Consider the following 20,956-nt stretch of genomic DNA (forward strand, 5'->3'; position numbering starts at 1 on the left):
CTAAGACCCTGCACAGCTAAATAAATAAGGTGGAAAAGCAGGCAAGAGGCTCCGAAGCAGGCGGTGCAGAAAAATCAAGGCTTCAGAGATCAACACCCCTGCCTGTTTCGCTTGCTCAGGCAGCTTACTTCAGGTCACAGCCTCCCTGTCACACGGCTGCAGCATGCTAGGCCCTCTGCCAGGCTCCTACTCAGGCCTGCTGCTCTGCTCACAGCAGTGCCGTGGTGTGGGTACCGTCACTGTGCCCGTTCTACCAGGAGGAGAGTAAAGTCCAGAGAGCTTAAGTCACCCGCTCGAGGTCTCAGACCGGCAGTGGCAGAGCTGGAGAGCACGCCCTGGCCGCCTGGCCCCAGAGCCCAGGCTCCGGATGATGCCGCGGTCCTCGTGGGCACACAGTCGGTGCTCACCAGGCATCCACGGGTCTAAACGAGGGCGGGCTGGGGAAGCAGTTCCGGCTCCTCCCCAGCTGCAGAGCTCTCCCGTGCTGGCAGATGAGGCTCAAGCAGCTTCCACGCTGGCACAGCGCTGGCTTCATGGCTGCAGGCAGGGGAGCAGGAACCATGGGGACGCGTCCCCGTGCACCTCCAGCCACCCCTGAAGCCCTCCCTGAGGCTGTTCCTCCACTTCCCTTGCCTCTTTCATCTCTCGCCAGGAAATCCCACTCTCAGGGGCCCTCGCTCAGCAGGCAGGACCCAGGACCACTGTGTGGATGGGGCTGGGGGTGGTGAGGGGCAGAGAGGAGCCTGCGGGGTGGGCCTGCACCATCTGGCCACCGGAGAGGAAGACTCGTCTGCATCCTGAAGGAAGGACACGAGTGGATTAGGGATGAGACTCGAGCTGAAGACAGATGGCAGGGCCCCAGCAGGCTCCCTCTGTGAACCAGGTTTCTCTCCTGGCCCAGCCTCCTTCTTCTCCAGCTTCAGGGTGGCTAGGAGCTGACAGGGAAGCCCTCTCCTGGTCTGTAGGGCGGACCCAGCACTGGAGGTGGTTGCCCAGTCAACGGCCACATTTCCCAGCGTCCCCTGGGCCACGCGATGCTGAGTCCTCACCCCTGGAGAGGAGGCAGGGGTGGCGTGGACCCTGGTGGTTCAGTGGCGGGTGTGATTCTGCAGCCTCTCTCTTCTCCCCCGGAGCCTCGCGGTCAGGGCCCAGAGTGGAGCTGATAGCGCCTCCGTCAGCCTGGGCCCCTGAGTGGTGGCGTGGAGCAGTCCCCCTCTGCCCCAGACATGTTATCACCATTCGGAGCCGAAGCACCTGGGACTGTTGGCCTGAGCAGGAAGGAAGCGCAGAGAGCATCAGGGCCGCCACACACGTCGTAGTCTCTTTGTTAGAGCAGCTGACCTCCCTGGACCCACGCTGCTGCTGCTGCTGCTGAGTCTCTTCAGTCGTGTCCGACTCTGTGCGACCCCAGAGACGGCAGCCCACCAGGCTCCCCCGTCCCTGGGATTTTCCAGGCAAGAGCACTGGAGCGGGCTGCCACTGCCTTCTCTGCCCTGGACCCATACTTGCTCCCAAACCACACCTGCTCCTTTTTCCTCCCTGGTATCACCCTTCTTAGCGCAGTCGGTAGAGCTGAACACCTTGTAGACACTCGATCTAGGCAGACTCGTGGGTGCGCACCAGGGAGCAGCGCCAAGAACGGCCAGAGCCACGTCGGCCGCCACAGCAAACGTGGGAAGAGCCTGAGACGCGCTGGCAGGAAAGTCACTCACAGAACAGAACGCTGTGCAGCAGTGAGGAGGAACGGATCGCAGTGACCGGCCGTGTCAGAGCCGTCTGGGAAGCTTCATAACACACAGATGCCTAGGCCGAGAGATTCGGTCTCGGGAGGCTTGGCTGGAGGGGTTGGTGGCCCAGGAATCTGTGGTTTTAATGACTCTTCCAGGAAATCTTGTGCAATTTGTTTAAGAACCTCTGGCCCAGCAAGAAAATTTGGACGCAGCAGGAACTGCCTGGTTATTGGAACACCATCACAGCTCAGGTGGCTGCCATGAAAGGAAGCCACGTGTGAGCTCAGTCGTGTCCAGCTCTGCGCGACCCCGCGGACTGTGAACACCCGGCTCCTCTGTCCATGGGATTCTCCAGGCAAGAGTACTGGAGTGGGTTTCCAGTTCCTTCTCCAGGGGACCTTCCAGACTCAGGGATGGAACCAACGACTCTCACGTCTCCTGCGTTGGCAGGCAGGTTCTTTACCACTAGTGCCACCTGGGAGGCTCAAAAGAAGACTGGAGTGGGTTGCCGTGCCCTCCTCCACGGGATCTTCCTGACCCAGGGATTGAACCTGGGTCTCCTGCACTGCAGGGGGATTCTTTACTGCTGAGCCACCGAGAAGGCACAGAAGGAGGCCAGGGCCCCCCGAGACTGCTGGCTGCAGACGAGGGGAGGGGTACCGGGTCAGGGGAGGGGCAGAGGTGCTCAGGAGGACAGTATGGTGGGCGGGGGTTGCAGACTCTCCATCCTGGCTGCGGGGCGGCGTCATCGGGCCTCTCTTGGCAACACCCCAACCTCCAGACGGAGTCTCCAAGGGGGAGGAGGACTCTGCCAGGTTTTGAAAGGCTTCCAGGTGATTCCAATTTGAGAACCACAAGAATGTCTGGTTGAGAACCAGGTTACAGAGGTCGCCCACCCAGGCTCGAACTTGACTCCCCCACAAACGTGTCATAGCTCCGTGACCCGGGCAGGTCTCGTCATTCGCGCCTCAGTGTCCTTGTCTATAAAGTGAGACTAGTAATCGCAACTTCACGCCAGCCTGTCGGGAAGAGCAGGCAAGATGTGTGTAAGCAGCCTGGCGCACGCCCAGCGCGGCCCACGCGCACCCTCACTCCGCCATAGGGGGTGGGCATGACGGTGACCTTGTAGGAAAGGACAGCTCCGTGGACTCTGTCCAGTCGTCCAGAATTCCTGTCCAGCCACCCTCGCCTGGAGCCTCAGCCATCCCGCCCGATGCTCCCGTCCTGCGGGGCTGCGGCGGAAAGGTCAGGAGACCACAGCGTTGGGCAACCTCCTGCCAGAGCCCCGCAGTTACTCTTTACTGATTCTGAACGCAGCGTGAGTCAGGCAGGCCCGGGGCCGCCCAGGTCAGTCCCTACGAGAAAGACAGGCTCCCCTCCTGTCTGGGAGGGAGCCTCCCCCGGGTCACCCTGGGGCTGCTGAGTCCAGCAGGCTGTGACCCGGGAGTTGCCAGGAAGCCTTCCCTTCCCTCCTCCCAGCTCCGACCTCTGGGTCTCCACGGGTCTCTGTCCTCTATTAGAACGCAGATATTGGGAGCGTATATACGCAGCGGTCATGTGGAGAGGGCCTGGGCGTGTTATATAACAGCCACCATTCATCAGGTGTTACATGCCGGGCACGACCAAGCACCTCATGTGACCCCACACAAGCTCGGTGGGCCAGACAGTCTCCACGCCCATTTTACGGAGGGGGAAACAGAGACTCAGAGAGGCAAAGTGTACCTCCGAGTTCAGCATCGGGCCATCCGACTCCGGGGCACGTGGCCCTTCCGCTGCGCCTGATGCTTTGTGCCGGGGCTGCGGTGTGCGGGGTGTGCGGGCGGAGTGCCTGGGCAAGCCCCGTCCTCTCCGCCCTGAGTCAGGCCCTGGCGGGGAGTGGAGAGTGGCAGGCCGCTTCAGACTGGGCGCAGCGAGGCTGCAGGAACGCGGGCCCTCCTCCTCCCGCTCCCCACCCTGCAGGGCTGCAGGCGCTCCGCTGCTCCAGGCCTCGGCAGGGCCTTCCCAGCGCCCGGAAGCTGGCTCCCCGCTCACCGGCCGCTCCAGGCCACCCCTCAGTGTCAGCTCAAACAGCACCCCGTCCCGCCGAAGCAGGCTCCCCGTTATTCTCGCGCCCTCGCCGCCCCCACTTTACGGCACTCGTCACGACTGCTAGCTACTTGCGCTTCTTTTCTCGACGCCTCCCTGGATACGGACTCCTGCGGGTAGAGATCCTGTCTGGCAAACAGTAGGCGCGCGTTGAAAACTTTTGGAACGAACGAACGAGGAGTTAACAGAGGTTTTGAACCAGCTTTTGCGAGGATGTAACAGCTGGCCCAGTCAAGCCCCCTTCAGGCTCCCTTGGGACCTCCGTCCTCACTCCCCAGGGTCAAGCTGACCCCGTGTTGAAGGAACCGCAGTACGGGTGGGGGAAGGGGAGGAGCTGCTCCACAGGAACTCAGGCCTCGCTCAGGTCTCCCCGGGGCTTTCCAGGGACCAAACGGTGCGCCGCAGGCAGCCGTCTGGGGTGGCAATGTGGAGGGGACCCTCGCCCCAGGCTTGATGAGGCAACCCGCGGTGCTCTCAGGAGCCACCCAGCCTGCATCCCCTGGGCCCCGGGTCTCAGGCCCGTGTTGAGGGTCAGGACTGAATGCGAGTGCTGGAGGAAGAGTTCACAGACGGCATCTCTCTCCTGCTGACTCCACGACACCTGTCCAGAGGCCAAGCTGGATCTCGGAGGGGGCAATTGTGGTCCAGATTGTGGAGATCAGAAGGGCCAGTCTGGTTGTGGTGGCCAGAATAACCGCCCCCCAAGGGGGTCCATGTCCAAACTCCCTGAACCTATGAACACGTTTTCTTACATGGCAAAGGGGAATAAAGGCCGCAGATGGGATCAAGGCTGTGAATCAGCTGACCCAGAGATGCCGGAGGAGCCTGGCTTATCCAGCTGGGCCCGATCACAAGGGTCCCAGGAAGTGGGAGAGGGCGGAAGAGTTGGGGGGATGCGTGACGCTACAACACAGGCTCTGGAGCTGGAGGCAGGGGCCATAAGCCAAGGCGCACAGGAGGCCCCTGGGAGCTGGGAGACAGGAGAGGAGAGAGTCCCCGCTCCGGCTGCCCGGAGAAGCAGCGCCTTCCAGACTTCCGACCTCCAGACCTGTAAGAGTATAAACCTGCTTTAAGCCACTGAGCTGGTGGCAGTTTGTAACAGTGGTGGAGGAAACATGCGCTGGCTATACTGTTGCGGTGTGGACAGGTGAACAGCGTCTGCAGGGGCCCCGGTGGGGACTGATGTTGCTTCCTCTGCCATCGAGGCCAGGCTCCTGGGCTGCAGGAGCCTGAAGCACAGGAGTCACGCTTGCGCCACGAGAAGTGTCTCAGACTTGCTGCTGGGCCCACAGCGGCCTCACGAAGAGGACCTCGTGGTCAGTCTGGGCGCATCCAGGGCGAGAAATGCCTGCTTGGGAACCCATCTGAGTTCTTCCGATTTTAGGCACTTACCATCTGGAGGCATGTACCTCCACTGAAACTCTTTCAAAAAATACAGTTTTCTCAACACTCTCATTGGTCGCAGCTTCCCTTGGAAGTGGGCTTATTCTGTCGGAATCCAGTCCTGTGAAGGGCGGTGGGAGTCTACTTCAGAGATTCTAGGTAAACAGTGGCCAGGAGGGGTGCTGGGGGGAGGCTGTGGGATCTTCACTAACCACCCGGAAACCACCCAGCCCTGGGGCTGAGTGAGCTGTTCTGAAGCTTGCCTCTGCAGAGAGAACACGGCGGTTCGCAGGGAGGGGCACAGGGAGCGACCTCCCGGGGCTCCAGAGCAAGCCCGGGGGGCCTTCACGGGGTGGCCATGGCTTCCCCGTGGACAGGAAGGAGGGTGTCCCTCAGGGCACACGCAAGCTTCCCCAAGGTCCACACCTTGGCTTCCCATTGCCACACTCACAATGCAACTTTCCGGCCACAGCCCAGACCCTCGCCCTGCCATGCTCGCTCGGTCCTGGCAGCCTGGCATTTGACCCCTGGGCTTGCATTTTCACATCGTGTCACTGCAACTGGCCATGGCGACCTGCGGGATGAGTCCCGTGGCCAAGATGGAACCACCTCACAGTCTTAACCGAAGTTTGGGCTGCTCAGCCTCAAATTCCTGGAGGCCTAGGCAAGCAGATGCTTCAGCTGCAAGACAGCGCTCCGCTCCTGCTGTCTAGAGGGAGCTGAACGAGACTCACGCTGTTCCTGTTTCTGTCGGTTTATTAGCCGGTGACGGAAGCACAGCTGGACCCACACAGAGCACCCACGGAACGGACATACACCTGGGGAAAGCACCCCGCCCCTTTCCCTGCCCACCTGAGCTCAGACTGGCCCATCCCCAGAGCCCTCCCGTCCCGAGTGGTCTTGGTGGGTTTGGCTCCACCAGGGCCCCTCTCCTGAGGCAAAGCAGAACATGGAACGTTGACCTGGGGTCAACAGAAAGCCCAGGACTGATTCTACCAGGGGTCTCCCCTCCTGCAGAGAGGCCCAGGGTCACTAAAGCATCTCATGTCTTATGAAGGACATTCTTCACCTTGTAACCAGTCTTCCCAGTCTCCAGGAATTTCCCATATAGTTTCATCTCCAAGACACTCCAGGAGGGTTTAGAACCAAGCCAGATGATAAGATGTTTCTCAGGCTAAGTAAGGAGTCGCTAACGTTGCTTCAACATACGTCTGGAAGCACGTACTATGCTGGGCGCTGGGCAAGGGAGATTTCAACAGCTGGTCAGAGGCCTGGGAGCTGGAATGCTGGTCCCACCTCAGTCTAACAGACCTCTGCTCCTTCACTGCGGGTGAGGTTCTGGGCTAAATCTCAGACCAAAGCAGGACTGTGGGTCCTTCCTTCATGAGGACACACAGGCCAAGAGGGCAGAGGAGAGGCGTGGATGTTTCTAGACTCCAGAGGGAATTAGGCTCCACATAGAGGATTTGGGGGTGGAGAGGGGGGTGTTTGGAGGAGTCCCCGTGGGTCACGCTGATCTGCAAGACAGACCACAACAAACGAGGTCCCTCTCGGGAAGCCAAGGGGGTCAAGTCTGAGAACCGCGTGGGCGGCAGGCAAGGCGTGAGCACTGGGAGGGAAAGGCTTCCGCGCGGGTGCTCCACCCGGAGCCCTGGGGTCTCTCGACACTGCCCGAGGGCTGTTCCGGCCTCCGTCGCCCAGGCGGACGGCCCACCCCAGGGGTAAAGGGTGGCGGGGCGGCTCAGGGCTCCATGCACCACCACTTGAAGGAGAAGGGCTGCCGGCGCACGTTGGTGCCGCAGTGCACCTCGCCGTGCAGCATGTGGTACGGGGTGAAGTCGTCGATGAAGGTGCAGCGGAGGCCCAGCGGCTCCAGCAGGGACCGCACCTTCTCCTCCAGGCAGCAGCGGCCGTTGATGACGGGCCCGAAGGGCTTGGGGATGCCCAGGTGCTTGCCCAGCACCAGCATGTTCACCTGCAAAGGGGGCACCCAGGTCAGGGGCAGCATCAGCTCCCACCCCAGCACCTTCTCTATGCTCAGCAGGACCTGGTGCTGTCTTTGAAGCAGCCTTGCAAACAGCCACTCGCCCCTTCAGGCAAGGGGGAGGGACGCGGTCTGGCAAGAACTCTAGCCAGCTGTGCACGTGCAGAGCTCACGGTGAGAGCTTCTCCCTCTGGCAGCTGCCCTCCTCGTCAGTAGGCTGTGGCAGCTGCCGTGTCTGTGCTGTGGAATCCCGAACTCCCAGGCTACAGCCGATGGGACCAGGGTAGATGTGTACCCCGAGCTGGGCCAGATTCCCTCCTCGGGTGGCGCCGTCACCGTGGTGGGACAGCTGAGTCTCTCTCCCCGTGTCTGCACTTCTGTGTGGCCATATTAATGTCTGTCCCCAGGGACAGGGAGGCTAGGGAAGCCAAGCAGAGGAGGAGGCGGTGGGGTGGGGGAGGAGGGATGAGCGGGGTAGCCGTGGAAACAGGAGCGGGTTCCAGGCCCTCCTAACGCCCCCCACAGCAGCCACCCCTGCCACGGGCCTTCCTGGGGTCCTTATGCTAAATCTTTGGCTCTGGCCGAAACCCACTTTGGTGGTCTTCCGTTTCCTACAAACACAAGAATCTGGAGTGCTGCACAAGCTTCTGGGGGCTTGGACCTTATTGCAAGGCCTTCCTGGAGATGCAGGAAGGAAAGGGAGTGATAAGAGGCTTTGCAAGTGGGGAAATCAAAGAGGGCAAACAGTCAGAAAGGGGAAGGAGGAGGAGGGATGAAGCAAGGGTGGTGTGGACAGGCTGCCCGCAAGCCTCTACTGATGGCGGAGTCTGGTTCCTCCAAGGGATGGAGGTGGGGAGGGTTCGAGAGGGAGGGGAAAGAGGCAGGAGGGAGCTGGCTGACTGACGGCTGCACTGCTGGAAGGGTGGGCTCAGAGAGCGCCCGGGGGTTCACTGTTAGAAAGGCAGCGAGTCTCAGGCCCCTGCAGGATCAGAACCCTTGGGGTGGGGCCCCGAGGTCCCAGTGTTCCAGATGCAAGTTCAAGTTTCAGAGACACCAGGGGCAAAGCCCCCAGGCTCAATCAAAGGCCACTTCTTCCACGGAGCCCTCTTGGGTTTCCGGGCCTACCTCTCGGGCTGGAACTGGTTTCACCTCTGAAGTGGCATATACTTTATCACACAAAGTAGATCTTTGGGACAAACCCTCAGAGAGGTGAAGCGAGTTTCTCCCCGACCAGATCTGACTGGCAGCTCCTTGGGAGCAGGGAGCAGCCTGAGTCGTCTCTGCATCTCACACAGGGTATGTGGCGGGTGGGCGAGTGTCCGGGAGCCGGGAGAAAGGGCTGTCTGGCCTTCCGGTGGATGCTCCACGCACGGCCTCATGCAATCTTTCGCTCGCTGCACAAATGCCGAGTGGGTCCCCGGGAGGAGAGAAGGGCCTCCCGGATGGCCCCGGAGTGCGGGTCGGCCAGGGAGCATTTCGTGGTGACTGACAACCGGTCAAGAAAACCGGTCCTGCTGGGACCGTGGGGCCTCTGAGTCTCCGTGCCCCCAGCCCCGGCCCCTCAACCCCAAACACAGAGGCAGCGGGCGCTGGCCCCCGGGGGACTGGAGGCTTGGCACCTGATCTGACAAAACCAGAAGCCCCGGCTGACGGCCTCACCAAGTCTGGGAAGAAGGCCACGGCCTTCCTCCTCTCCATCTTGAAGAGCTGCGGGATGTCCACGATGTCGCGCTCGGCCAGGCCCAGCTCCCGCTTCAGCACCTCCCGGTTCCAGTCGATGCAGCTCTGGGGAGGGGGCGGGGGGAGTCAGGGAGGCCTTGCGGGGGCGGCGTGCGGGGCGTGGGGAGGCCCCCCCGGGGGCACGTCTCGCTGAGGACGGACAAGATGCCCAAGTGCCCACAGGTCAGCCCTCCACGCGCACCTCCTCCTTGTGCGCCTCCATCAAAACACGCCTGCTTGGGTCCCCCCGCCACAGCCTCACCCCCTGGCAGGACGCACGAGAGCGTGGCTCACGGTGCCCCGTCCTCCACCCGCTTCCTTCTCCAGAGCCTCACTCCTCCGGGATCTCCTCCGGGATCTCCTCCAGTCTTACCGTTCAAAACACCAGACACCGCCAACTCCCACATTTCTACCTCCCAGCCACTATCCCACGGACAGAGGAGCCTGGCGGGCGTCAGTCCACAGGGGAGCAAAGAGCCGGACATGACTGAGTACGCACATGGGAGCCACTTTACAAAGCCCAGAGCCTTCCCTCGGCTCAGACGCGCAGGTGCAACCAGCCCCGCGCACCTCCACTTGGGTGTCTGATGGGCACATCAGATGTGAGGAGTCCAAAGACAGACTTTCATTTCTACCCACCCTCCACGCCATCCCTTCCGCATTCTTCAGCTCTGGAAATGCGTCGCGGCTCAGCCCAGATGCATTGATGTGCATGCTCTACCATACACAGCTAGCGGGAGCTTGCCTACCGCGCAGAGAGCTCAGCTAGGGGCTCCGATGACTTGGAAAGGTGGGTAGGGGGTGCGGGAGGGCAAGGGGGGGTGTTATACAACTGACTCACTTCCCCGTAAAGCAGACGCTAACGCCCCATTATAAAGCAATCAGGTTCCCGGGTGGCTCAGTGGGTAAAGAAAGGTCCGCCCCCAATACAGGCGGTGCAGGAGAGGTGGGTTCCATCCCTGGGTCCGGAAGATGCCCCGGAGGAGGGCCTGGCAGCCGCTCCAGTACTCCTGCCCGGAGAATCCCATGGACAGAGGAGCCTGGCGGGCTACAGTCCACGGGGTTGCAAAGGGTCGGACACGACTGAGCGACTAACCGCGCGCACACGCACTCCAGTGAAAGAGAACACCCCGCAGTCATTCTCGGCTCCTCCGTCTGCTTCCCAAACGCGCCGATCTGACCCCGCCCCCACGCGGGTGGAGCGCCGTCCCCTGCGGCATGGCCTCGCGGCTTCCTCCGCCGCCACGCGGTGACCACGACAAGGCCCCTCACCGCTCCCCCGTGGCAGGAGTGGAGCCGACGACGGCCCGCTGCGAGCTCCAGCCGTGCGAGCCAGCCCACGTGGGCGCCCGAGGCCCCACCCGCTGCGCAGGGCCAGTGGCTAAGCGCAGGGGCAGAAGGGCAGACCTGACTGGCTCGCGGCTCGCCCCACTTTGCTGAGCCTGACCCGGGCTGCCCGCCGTCAAGGACCCGCCCGCCCTGCCCCCTCCCACCAGCCCTGCCCCCTCCCACCAGCCCTGCCCCCTCCCACCAGCCCTGCCCCCTCCCACCAGCCCGCCCTGCCCCCACCAGCCCGCCCTGCCCCCTCCCCCAGCTCGCCCTGCCCCCTCCCCCAGCTCGCCCTGCCCCCTCCCCCAGCTCGCCCTGCCCCCCCCCCCCCCGCTCGCCCTACCCTCCCCCCCCAGCTCGCCCTACCCCCCCCCCCCCAGCTCGCCCTACCCCCCCACTCGCTTCCTCCGTCCCTCCTGCAGGCATGGTCCCTAATTCAGCCCCTGAGAGGGTCACCCCCATCCGGGCGTGTGCTTCTTGGAGGGCCCTGCGCTGGATGCTGTCTGCTCTTCTGGATCCATTGCCCCCTTCTTCCCTGCACTGCGTCCTGGGGGACTGACCCTTGGGAACCAGGGGTTCCTGTACCCGCAGGCTTCCCGCTGGGCTCAGCCCGCGGGGGCGGTGGCATAAGGTGGGGCGCTGCTGGGAGAGTGTACTTGGAGTCACGGCAGGTTGGCTGTGCAGTCCCAGCTCCCGTCTTATAACCTCTTTTTAAAATTTAATTAATTGGGGGCTAATAACAATATTGTGGCCGTGTTTGGAGCGACCCATCCAGGCTCCAGTAACATGCTCCTCACCCAACTCCTCCAGGCCTGGGAGAGGTGAGAGCGCCCCTCTTCCTACCCTGGGGATGCAGAATAGGCCCTGCCCTGTACCTCTGTAACACCCCCTTTTCTGGACCACTCTGGTTATCCGCTTGAAGTGCCCCTGCTTCCTGCTGGGACCTACAGTCACTACCCCCGCCCCTTGCCATAACAGAAGACAGATCCTCAGCCCAGCAGCAGAGAGGTCACTCCAAAGCCTAAGTCAGATCGAGTCCTGTCCTGTGCTCAGATCCCCAGTCGCGCTCAGAGTCACAGCCAAAGCCCCAGCGCTGCCCTGTGGGGCCCTGGGCGGCCCTGTCTCTCCTCATTCCTCTGGGGCCCCCAGCTTCATCCTTAAACGCTCCAGGCCTCTTCGTTCCGCCTCAGGGCCATCATCTGTGCTGTTCCCTCTGCCTGGAATGCTTGTCCTCGCATGCACCTGGCTTGGCCCCTCATTTCTCTCGAGTGAAAGCGGGGATTTAGAGACTCTCTCTCTGGGCCTGTCACCACCCCTCCGCCCTCGCCCCCCCACCCCGAGCTGTCCTGAACCATGAGCCTCAGACCTCTGTCCACAACCCCGTCCCCAGCCATGCCTACCCCCATGCCTGGCCCGCGACCCTGGTACCTGCACAAACTTATTGTAGCCGATGAGGCTTCTGTTGGAGAGGACCTGGCTGATGGAGACGGTGTTGACCTGCTGGTTGCCTGTGAAGGAGAGGGGCAGGCTGGGAGTAGCCCAGCAGAGGCCAGGCTCACAGGCTTGTGAGTCGGCAGCTCCCTGGCGTTTCCTCCTGGCCTCTGAGCAAGCCCGGGTGTGCGAGGACGGCAGGGGCGGGCTGCTGCAGCGCATGAGCGTGAGGCCTTCACCCGAGCACATCAGAAGTGGTGATGCTCCTTACTGGAAATGTAGCCCCCAACCCTCACCGGGCACTGGATGGTGATCGCTCTTTTTTTTGGCTAGTGGTGGGGCGTGGAGCTGGGTCCCCCACCTGCCCACCAGAACCTGCCCTGATGGACACTGCTGAACCCTGTTCCTGACCTCCAAGAGGCGACTGCAGGGCAAAGGGGCTCCCCCAGACCCATCTCTCCTGCTGGCCTGATGAAGTGCTCATGGAGACAGGCAGGACACGGGAGGTCAGAGCCAGTCTCTTTTGAAGCTCACAGCTGCCATTTACTGATCTCTTACCCTGCACAGGCCCCAAGTCCAGGGCTCTACACTCAACACCTCATTTAGTCCTCACAGCAACCCCACAAGGCATGCATTTACACCCCCATTTTACAGATGAGGAAACTGAGGCTCAGAGAAGTAAAAAGATTTGCCCCACGTTTTTCAGCTGGGAAATGGTACTGGTGATTCAGACCCAAGCCAACTGCTCATGAAGGGCTGAAGCCTCGACCAAGGGCTGGACCCACCTGCCCACGTGCAGGCTCGGGTCCCCCCACCCCGGTCAGAGTAGAGACGCAGGTCCACAGCATCCCCACTGAGGCCGCTGAGCCAGCGACTTCCCCTTGCTGAGCCCCACATCCTTGGGTGTAAAGCAGATGAGTCACCCTCACAGGCCCTCCTGAGGTCAGATGGGGTCAGATGCCTGGAGCGCGCAGCCCGGGGCCTGGCACACGGTGGGGGACCACCAAGGTGTCAGGCCTCCGCAGCCGCTGCGCTGCTATCAGCTCTCTGGGGCCACCTGGTGGTTACACGTGGCCCGACAGCTGTGAATCCCCTCGCTGCTCGGCTCAGCCTCTCTCTGGGCCCTGCTCACTGCAAACCCCTGCTTCTAAAGAAGATGAAGATGGCTTTCCCTCTGCCTGGTACATGAAATTTGGATTTGAGAATTTTCCAGGTTTGATCTGAGCTCAAGGAGTCTGTTCACAGGCCCGATGAGAGAGGGGGGGATGAGGGCAATTGTATTTCTTCCATTTTACAGCTGGGGCTCCAGGCGGGTGGGAAATAGATGTGGGAAGTTGCACTTGGGAGCTTTTAAGTTCTGTGAATGCTTTTTGCTTGGAGGGAGATTTGGTCCAGGGCAGGAATGTTCCTGAGCCCAGGCTCCAAGCTCCCAATAGATGGTCCACTGATCAATCAGATTTCACTCGCAAAACACACATTACTCAGACTTTCAAGACAGCGAGGGGCTGAGCATCAAATCCCAAGTGCTAGGCCCTTTGGTGCAGAGGCCCCTGTACGACTGCACTGGTCATGCGCCCCAGAGCGGACCGCGTCTCTGCTGTGCCCACGGCCAGCCCCCATCGTCCTCCGTGGCGCTCCCTGCCAGCTCTGCCCGCGCTGTGGACAGCGGGGCCTGCTGAGCCAAGGGGTCTCAGACCTGGAGGCCAGGCCCCCTTCCAGCGGGACGTTCCTCTCTCAAGCCGTGATGTGGCAAGGGGGGGGGGCAGGAAAGCGGCGATGAGGGGCACAGCACCCACCGATAACCCCTTGGAACAGGAGGGCGCCCCCGTGGCCCCACTTCTGCTTTTCCTGGAAGAGCTTGAAACAGGCGCTGGGGCTGGCCAGGAGCATCCGGAAGCCCTGTGTGCAGAGAACAGACTCAGCTGAGCCCCGCGCCTCCGCTCGGCTCAGCCCCGGGCCCAGAGCTGTCCCTGGGTCTTCACCTTCCCATCAGTGGCAGGGACGAAGCTCAGAAACTCATCCACGTGGCCGACCGCCAGCCAGTCCACGAAGAGCTCCACGGGCGGCTGCACCTTCTGGGCGTGCAGGAAGTCCCGGACCACCTGGGTGACCCGGCGGCCCCTTGACCTGGGGCCCAAGGGGCAAAAAAAGAGTTAACTAAAGAGAATATACACAGAAACAGAAGGACGAGAGTTCAAGATTTCGGCAACGTCTGTAAAAAGCTTGCGCTGCCTTTGTAATCGGGAAAGATGATAAATAAATATATATTTAAGTCACACTCAAGGTGAGCTCTCTGAGAGGCAGACACAGGCAGGTCAATCACAGCTTACCATCCCGGTCTCCTCATCCAGGCGAATCCTCAGGACCACCCTCAGACCCCATCCTCGTGTTCTCCAAGTGGCAGATGTCACCCGCATATTCAACCCGCGGCTGGGCAGTTCTTCCTAGAGTTTAACTGACCTCTCTCTCACTACAGACTCAGCTTCCCACGCATCAGCAGGGAGAGAGGGTGATCTTGTCTCACAGCCCCAGCATTTTATTTTCGTGAACTCAAACCCCCTTCTTCTCTTGCCTTCTGAAAAAGTATCGAATGGCATGGCCCAAACGTCCTCTGTCGGTGAGATCACGTGTTTGAGGACAGGTGGTCCCTTCAAAGCTGGTTTCACCTGTTTCTGATCACAAGCCTGTTCTAACCACTTTGCTGAACTTGGTGGGCGGTCTTGGCCTATTCCCATGGCAAATAACACTGTTGCACGGTTCCTTGCGTCTTCCATCAGCACCCCTCTGCCGTGGTACCCCCCTTTGCGTCACTGCTGTCTCCGTTTCCACGTCCTGTACCTCCCTTTCGCTCTCAGGGAAAGATCTGATATTAGTCATTTGTATTGTAGTGTGAACAAGCCTTGATTTAAATGCAGTTTCTCCTGGGACTGTTGAGGCTTAAAACCGTTTTCTTCTATAATTATTCACTGGTATCGACATGGATTTATTTTCTGAATCAGAAGACCCAAGTCTAGCCATGACTCTGCCTCCCGTGTGACTCCCGGGCAACTCACCCTCTCTGGGCCCACTTGTGAAACGAGAGTGTTGGACTGAATGGGCTCTTGGGGCCTGCTTGCTCTGGGCGTCTCAGACCCCTTGAGAGGAGTGTGGACGACGCCTGGGGGGCAGCCCTCTGCCCCCAGCAGCACCGCGGCCTGGACTGCCATTTCATCACTGACCCTCTCTGCTTCTCTCGCAGGAGTGGGACGGCCCTCCCCCAGCCACCATCAACACCCACCCTCAGTCTCTCACCCAGGCAAGTTGCCCCCGAAGAGGATCCGCCCCAGGGGGTACTCCTTCCCATTGGCCACCACAGGGGGGCTGACCTCCAGGTTCCCGAAGGAGTCCAGGCCGCTCACAGAGTTGTCTCGTGGTTCCCGGGTCACGTACCCGAAGTCTGGACCCTGGGTGGGGAAACAGAGTCAGGCTCAGAGTGGGCAGGCTCACCAGGAAGCACTTGAACCAACCTGCTGGGCTCTAAGCTCCTTAAAGATGGGGCGTGCATGGCCACCCATTCTTCAGATAGAAACACTGAGTCCAAGATGGACATCTGAGCTGACTGCTATTTCCTGCACGCTCAGATGCTCATGCTCCCTCCAGCCCCACTGCCGTTTCGGAGCGTGCTATTCCCCCGGTCACGGGGATACAGGAGAGAGGGCCAGGCGGTCCCCACAGCCCCGTGAGAGGTGGAGGGGGGCTGCGGCCACTCCTGTGTCCTCTGCGTGGCCTTCCCGTCAGTCTCGCCCCGGGGCGGGTATCTGGCTGCTCCAGAGGGCCCTGTTCTCGGGGCCTGAGGGGCGGGTGACGGTCCTCCGAGCCTCAGCTTTCAATCTAGGAAAAGGGACAACTCCCCAGGGCCGTCTCTTACAAGGAATTTAGACAGCCCTGAGGCCAGGAGAGCGCTCCTCCCACCTTCATGCCCAGCGAGGGGTGGGAGAAGCCTCCACTCTCTATGGCACCAAGGGGACCTCCCCTTTTTTCTCAGGAGGGGTCGGTTAGGACATATGCTCTCCCTTTTTACGGAAGCAGAGTTGAGCACAATGGTTTGTTGATTTCTGTTGTAAAGCGAAGTGACTCAGTCATACATATATGTCTATGCATTCCTTTCCTTATTCTTTCCCACGGTGGGTCATCGCAGGATATTGAGGATGGCTCCCTTGCTGTACAGCAGGATCTCGTAGTTTATCCATTCTGCGTATCATAGTTTGCATTCAGTTCAGTCGCTCAGTCGTGTCCAACTCTTTGCGACCCCATGAATCGCAGCACGCCAGGCCTCCCTGTCCATCACCAACTCCTGGAGTTCACTCAGACTCACGTCCATCAAGTCCGTGATGCCATCCAGCCATCTCATCCTGGGTCGTCCCCTTCTCCTCCTGCGCCCAATCCCTCCCAGCATCAGAGTCTTTTCCAATGAGTCAACTCTTCGCATGAGGTGGCCAAAGTACTGGAGCTTCAGCTTTAGCATCATAGCCCAAACTGCCAATCCTCCCCTCCCCTCTCCACGTCCCCCTGCCAAGTCTGACCTCTGTGTCTGTGAGTCTCTATTTCCTAGGTAAGTCCATTTGAAGATACCCGCTTTACTACCGGTAACAATGCCAGCTATCTACGTTTGTGCTTTCTCTGTGTTGGCATGAAGAAGCTTCACAAACATCTCCGAGACCTGGGCTAGCATATTCTTACTGATGAGGAAATTGAGGCTCAGAGAGGGGAGATTACTCACGCAAGGTCACACAGCACGTGGGTGACAGAGCCGGGTTGCTCTGACTCCAGAGCCTGTGCGTTTTTTTAGTTGGAGGATAACTGCTCCACAGTGTTGTGCTGGTCTCTGCCCCACAGCGTGAAGCAGCCCTAAGTATATGCACGCCCCTTTCCTCCTGAACCTCCCTCCCATCTCCCACCCCTAAGCCTGTGTTCTTAACAGCTGCACTCTCCCGCCTCCTCTCCCCATCTGGGGTTGCCAGATTTAATAAATAAACATAGAGCATGCTCAGTTCACTTTGAATTTTATAGAAACAATAAATGTATTTTTAGTATACTCCATGCAGGGGCTGACTTCATTTTTCTGGCCTCCAAAATCACTGCACATGGTGACTGCAGCCATGAAATTAAAAGATGCTTACTCCTTGGAAGGAAAGCTTTGACCAACCTAGATAGCATATTAAAAAGGAGAGACATTACTTTGCCAACTAAGTTCCGTCTAGTCAAGGCTATGGTTTTTCCAGTGGTCATGTACGGATGTGAGAGTTGGACTCTGAAGAAAGCTGAGCGCCGAACAATTGATGCTTTTGAACTGTGGTGTTGGAGAAGATTATGGTTTTTCCAGTGGTCATGTACGGATGTGAGAGTTGGACTCTGAAGAAAGCTGAGCGCCGAACAATTGATGCTTTTGAGCTGTGGTGTTGGAGAAGATTCTTGAGAGTCCCTTGGACTGCAAGGAGATCCAACCAGTCCATCCTGAAGGAGATCAGCCCTGGGTGTTCATTGGAAGGACTGATGTTGAAGCTGAAACTCCAATACTTTGGCCATTTGATGTGAAGAGCTGACTCATTTGAAAAGACCCTGATGCCGGGTAAGATTGAGGGCAGGAGGAGAAGGGGACGACAGAGGATGAGATGTTTGGATGGCATCACCAACTCAATGACATGGGTTTTTGTGGACTCTGGGAGTTGGTGATGGACAGGGAGGCCTGGCGTGCTGCGATTCATGGGGTCGCAAAGAGTCGGACACGACTGAGCGACTGAACTGAACTGATGCAGAGTATGGGACATCCTTATGCTAAAACAGTTCTCACAGTTTAGCCGACATTCACCTTAGCCCGGCTTCTCCTATATTTTACCTGGCAACCCTACTCCCATCCCTGAAAAGCATGGCTCCCAGTCTGGCCCTCGGGGCAAAGCCCCCCGGCCTGCAGGCCCAGCTGTGGCCCCAAGCACTCACCAGGATTCTTTTGTAAGGGAAGTTCTGCAGCTCGCCATTCCTGGGGGAGTCAAAGACCACCGGGAAGGTTTTGTGCGGTGCCTGGATGTAGCCCAGCTCCATCTCGTCCTGCAGACCCGGGGGGCACCAGTGGTGGACGGTCAGCAGCTTACCCCCCTCGCCTGGCACTCAGGGCTTCGGGGAAGACTCTTCACTCTGCCTCAGGCCGGCTCTACCCTTTGAGGACTGAGGAGGGCAGAGGCCGTGATGCCTGCTGGCTGGAGGAAGGGCTGGAGGTTCGGGGGTGGGGCCCTGCTTACCTAGGGCCACAGAGCAAGGCAGGTCAGCAATGAACAAGCACATGGCCTCGGGGTGTCCCTGTGCTGGGTCACAGGGGAGTGGGGGCAGAGAGGGCTTTGGGGTGGCCTGAGTTGGACAAAGAGGCTGCTGGGCACCAGCCATCACACATGGCCTCCGTGTGCGGCCCTGGGGGACTGACAGCAAGCGGGGCGGAGGTGGCCTGAGGAGGCACAGACCCGCCTCCTTTCAAGCACGTGCCATGCCCAGGTCAGTTCTGGAGGCAAAGATAACCCAGCACTCATGGACTGTGTGTCCAGCGAGAAGCTCACCAGGATGTCCCCGGCCCTGCTCCAAGTATTTTATGAGTGCTAACTCCTGCAGACCTCACAATACGCCTATGTGGGGGCACCATGATCATCCCACATCACAACAGAGGAAAGTGAGGAACAGCGCGGTCTAGGTATTTGCCCAAGGGCCCACAGCCAGTTAACAGCAGAGCCAGGATCCAGACCGAGCCAGTTCTTGCCCTAGTGTCTCGTCCTGAAACAACTCCTGGGAGGAACTTCCAACTGAAACAAAAGCTTCTTAGCTTGGTGTTCAAGGCCTCTCACCTCAGTTCTTACCCTTTGCAGAAGCTTGCGTGCATGCTAAGTCGCTTCAGCCATGTCCAGCTCTGTGTGACCTTATGGACAGGAGCCCACCGGGCTCCTCAGGTTCTCCAGGCAGAACACTGGGGTGGGCTGCCATGCCCTCCTCCAGGGGACCTTCCCAACCCAGAGACCGAGCTGGCGTCTCCTCTGCCCCCTGCACTGGCCGGCAGGTTCTCTACTGCTAAAGAGGTGGAGCTGGCGTCTCCTCTGCCCCCTGCACAGGCCGGCAGGTTCTCTACTGCTAAAGAGGTGGAGCTGGCGTCTCCTCTGCCCCCTGCACTGGCCGGCAGGTTCTCTACTGCTAGTGCCACCTGGGAAGCTCTCGCAGAAGCTTGATCCTGGCCAAGGAGAACAGCTGAAGCCCCTTCTCATATCTCCCACCTCTGGGCCTTTGCACAGGCTGGTCCCCTGCCAGGACCACCATTCAGTGAGCTCCAGCACCGCCCTCACCAGCTCTGTGGCCCGAGGCATCTTGCCTCACTGAGAGTTCCTTCTTCACTGACAGGGCGTTGTCAGGAAGATGAAATGATGCTGGGCATGGCCTGCAGGGAGTGCTTGATAAACCACACAAGTCATTATCCATTCGCCAAATCTGGTCCAGCTCAAATGCCCCTTCCAGGCAGTCCTCCACTGATCTGCTTCTCAGACAAGGGTGATTCCACCTGCCTCCAGGCCCCACTGGCACTTTGCCAGCACCCCTGCTTTGTCTTAGACAGTTGGAACAGCGACTTCCATCCCAATCACTCTCTGTACCAGGGCTTCTCAGCCTCGGCTTTCTTGATACTTGGAGCCAGCTAATTCTTTGTCGTGGGGGCTGTCCTGTGTATTGCAGGATGTTTGGCAGCATCCCTGGGGCAAAAACAACCTTCTATGGAGGATCACTGGTCCAGGCCATTGAGGGCAGGGAGTGGGCGTCCCCACCTCTGCCATCCCACACCCCCCCGCTCCAGTACCTAGCCCAGATCCTGTGGGTGAATGGATGTCATATTCAACGTCAGTGTGCCTGAGTCTCCAGAAGGTTCTGGAGAGGGGGGAGAGCTCTGGGTCTAGAATTAGAAAGAGCAGGGCCCTGGGGAGGGTGGACGCAGCCCTGGTCCTCTTGGATATTCCCCGCAGCCCCTGCGTTGGAGCCGGCCTGCAGGCTGGCGTCACTCGAAGTGCTCACTGCCCAGGGGCTGCGGTACCTGGATCCAGCGGTCGTTGCGGTTCTCGGCCTGCGGGCAGACGGTCAGCTTGCAACCGGCCCTTCTGGCCAGCTCTGCCACCGCGTCCACGAAGCAAGTGTTGTTCCTCACGCTGTGGACGAGCCCAGGGAGAATGCTCAGGACACAGGCAGACACAGGGGCCAGGGGACACCCCGCGCCCCCGACTCACCGGCACACGTACACCTCCAGGGGCGGCTGGGTGCTGGGCGTCATAATCCAGGGGGCCACTCGGAACACCACGGTGTCGGTGAAGATGGGGGACTCGGAGAAATCCTGCAGGTTGAGACAGGAGGGGAAGCAGACTGGCCTTGGGGCCCAGCGCTAGCAAGGTGCTAGCTACTTGAGCAAGCTGCTAGCTCCTTAGTTTCTGGAGAGGCAGCCGCGGGTGGCCGGGATCCTCCACACAGTGGGGGGCGCCCACCTCTACTGGGCATGGAGGCCATTGCCCACCCTGTCTGTCCCGGACGCCCCTACCTCGTTGGAGTCATCCAGCAGGGTGACGTGGAAGGTGACGAGCCCCGAGAAGCCGGCGTCGGGGAAGGACAGGCCCTCCACGAAGAAGCGCTCCTCATCCCCGTGGAAGTGGGGCACCTCGTAAGACACCTTGTTCTGGCCCAGCACGTGCCGGTACGCCTCGCAGGAGTCCTCGGGGCCTGGCAGGGGGCACAAGGGCCTCGCGAGGGGGCCCCGGGAGCAGGGAGCATTGCGCAACCTCCCCAACACAACGGAAGCCACACAACCACCCCCGCTTCTCACCTCCCACTTGCAGAGGAGAGAGAGAGAGGCTTAAACCCGAGTGCGGGCAGGTCTGGGTGGGGCAGGGAGGGTGTTCCTAAGGCGGCGCTGAGATCTTTCAGAGGGAAATTTGGTGGCATCTAGCAAAGCAATGTTTACCCCTAACCAGCAAGTCCATGCCCAGGTAGTGTCTTTCCTATAAAATACAAGTGGAAGGTGTTCGCTGATTATTTACTGAACACCTACTATGCACCTAGGAGGTGTGGTTCAGGACTCAGGACACCGCTGTGAGCACGGTCCCTGCCCTCCAGGAACCGAGATTTCTGAAAAATCAAAACACCGCAAAAAAACGTACGTTCACGGGACCAGATCAGTTACAGCACCTCCATGCTTTGAAATATGACGCGACTGTGGAGGAAGGCAAAGCAGAGCTACACAAGAGAGACGTGT

General features: G+C 59.9%; 1 protein-coding gene across 2 annotated transcripts in view; it reads right to left on the minus strand.

The window, feature by feature from the left end:
* Window positions 1-5,936: 5,936 nt before the first annotated feature.
* PADI3 (peptidyl arginine deiminase 3) overlaps window positions 5,937-20,956 on the minus strand; it is a 29,842-nt gene continuing 14,822 nt past the window's right edge. The window contains exons 7-16 of one of the 2 annotated variants that reach the window (XM_069575162.1): window positions 20,246-20,424; window positions 19,941-20,044; window positions 19,751-19,862; window positions 17,638-17,745; window positions 14,953-15,104; window positions 13,644-13,788; window positions 13,458-13,560; window positions 11,659-11,738; window positions 8,842-8,967; window positions 5,937-7,173 (exon numbers count right to left, since the gene is read on the minus strand). In XM_069575162.1, the coding sequence (XP_069431263.1) occupies window positions 6,940-7,173; window positions 8,842-8,967; window positions 11,659-11,738; window positions 13,458-13,560; window positions 13,644-13,788; window positions 14,953-15,104; window positions 17,638-17,745; window positions 19,751-19,862; window positions 19,941-20,044; window positions 20,246-20,424 (1,343 nt within the window). In that variant the 3' untranslated portion in view covers window positions 5,937-6,939. Of the gene's footprint in view, window positions 7,174-8,387; window positions 8,968-11,658; window positions 11,739-13,457; window positions 13,561-13,643; window positions 13,789-14,952; window positions 15,105-17,637; window positions 17,746-19,750; window positions 19,863-19,940; window positions 20,045-20,245; window positions 20,425-20,956 lie in introns of those variants that run through there. The other variant, XM_069575161.1, reaches the window with a different exon arrangement.

Source organism: Ovis canadensis, chromosome 2 (genome assembly GCF_042477335.2).
Source record: "Ovis canadensis isolate MfBH-ARS-UI-01 breed Bighorn chromosome 2, ARS-UI_OviCan_v2, whole genome shotgun sequence".
Classification (NCBI taxonomy): Eukaryota; Metazoa; Chordata; class Mammalia; order Artiodactyla; family Bovidae; genus Ovis; species Ovis canadensis.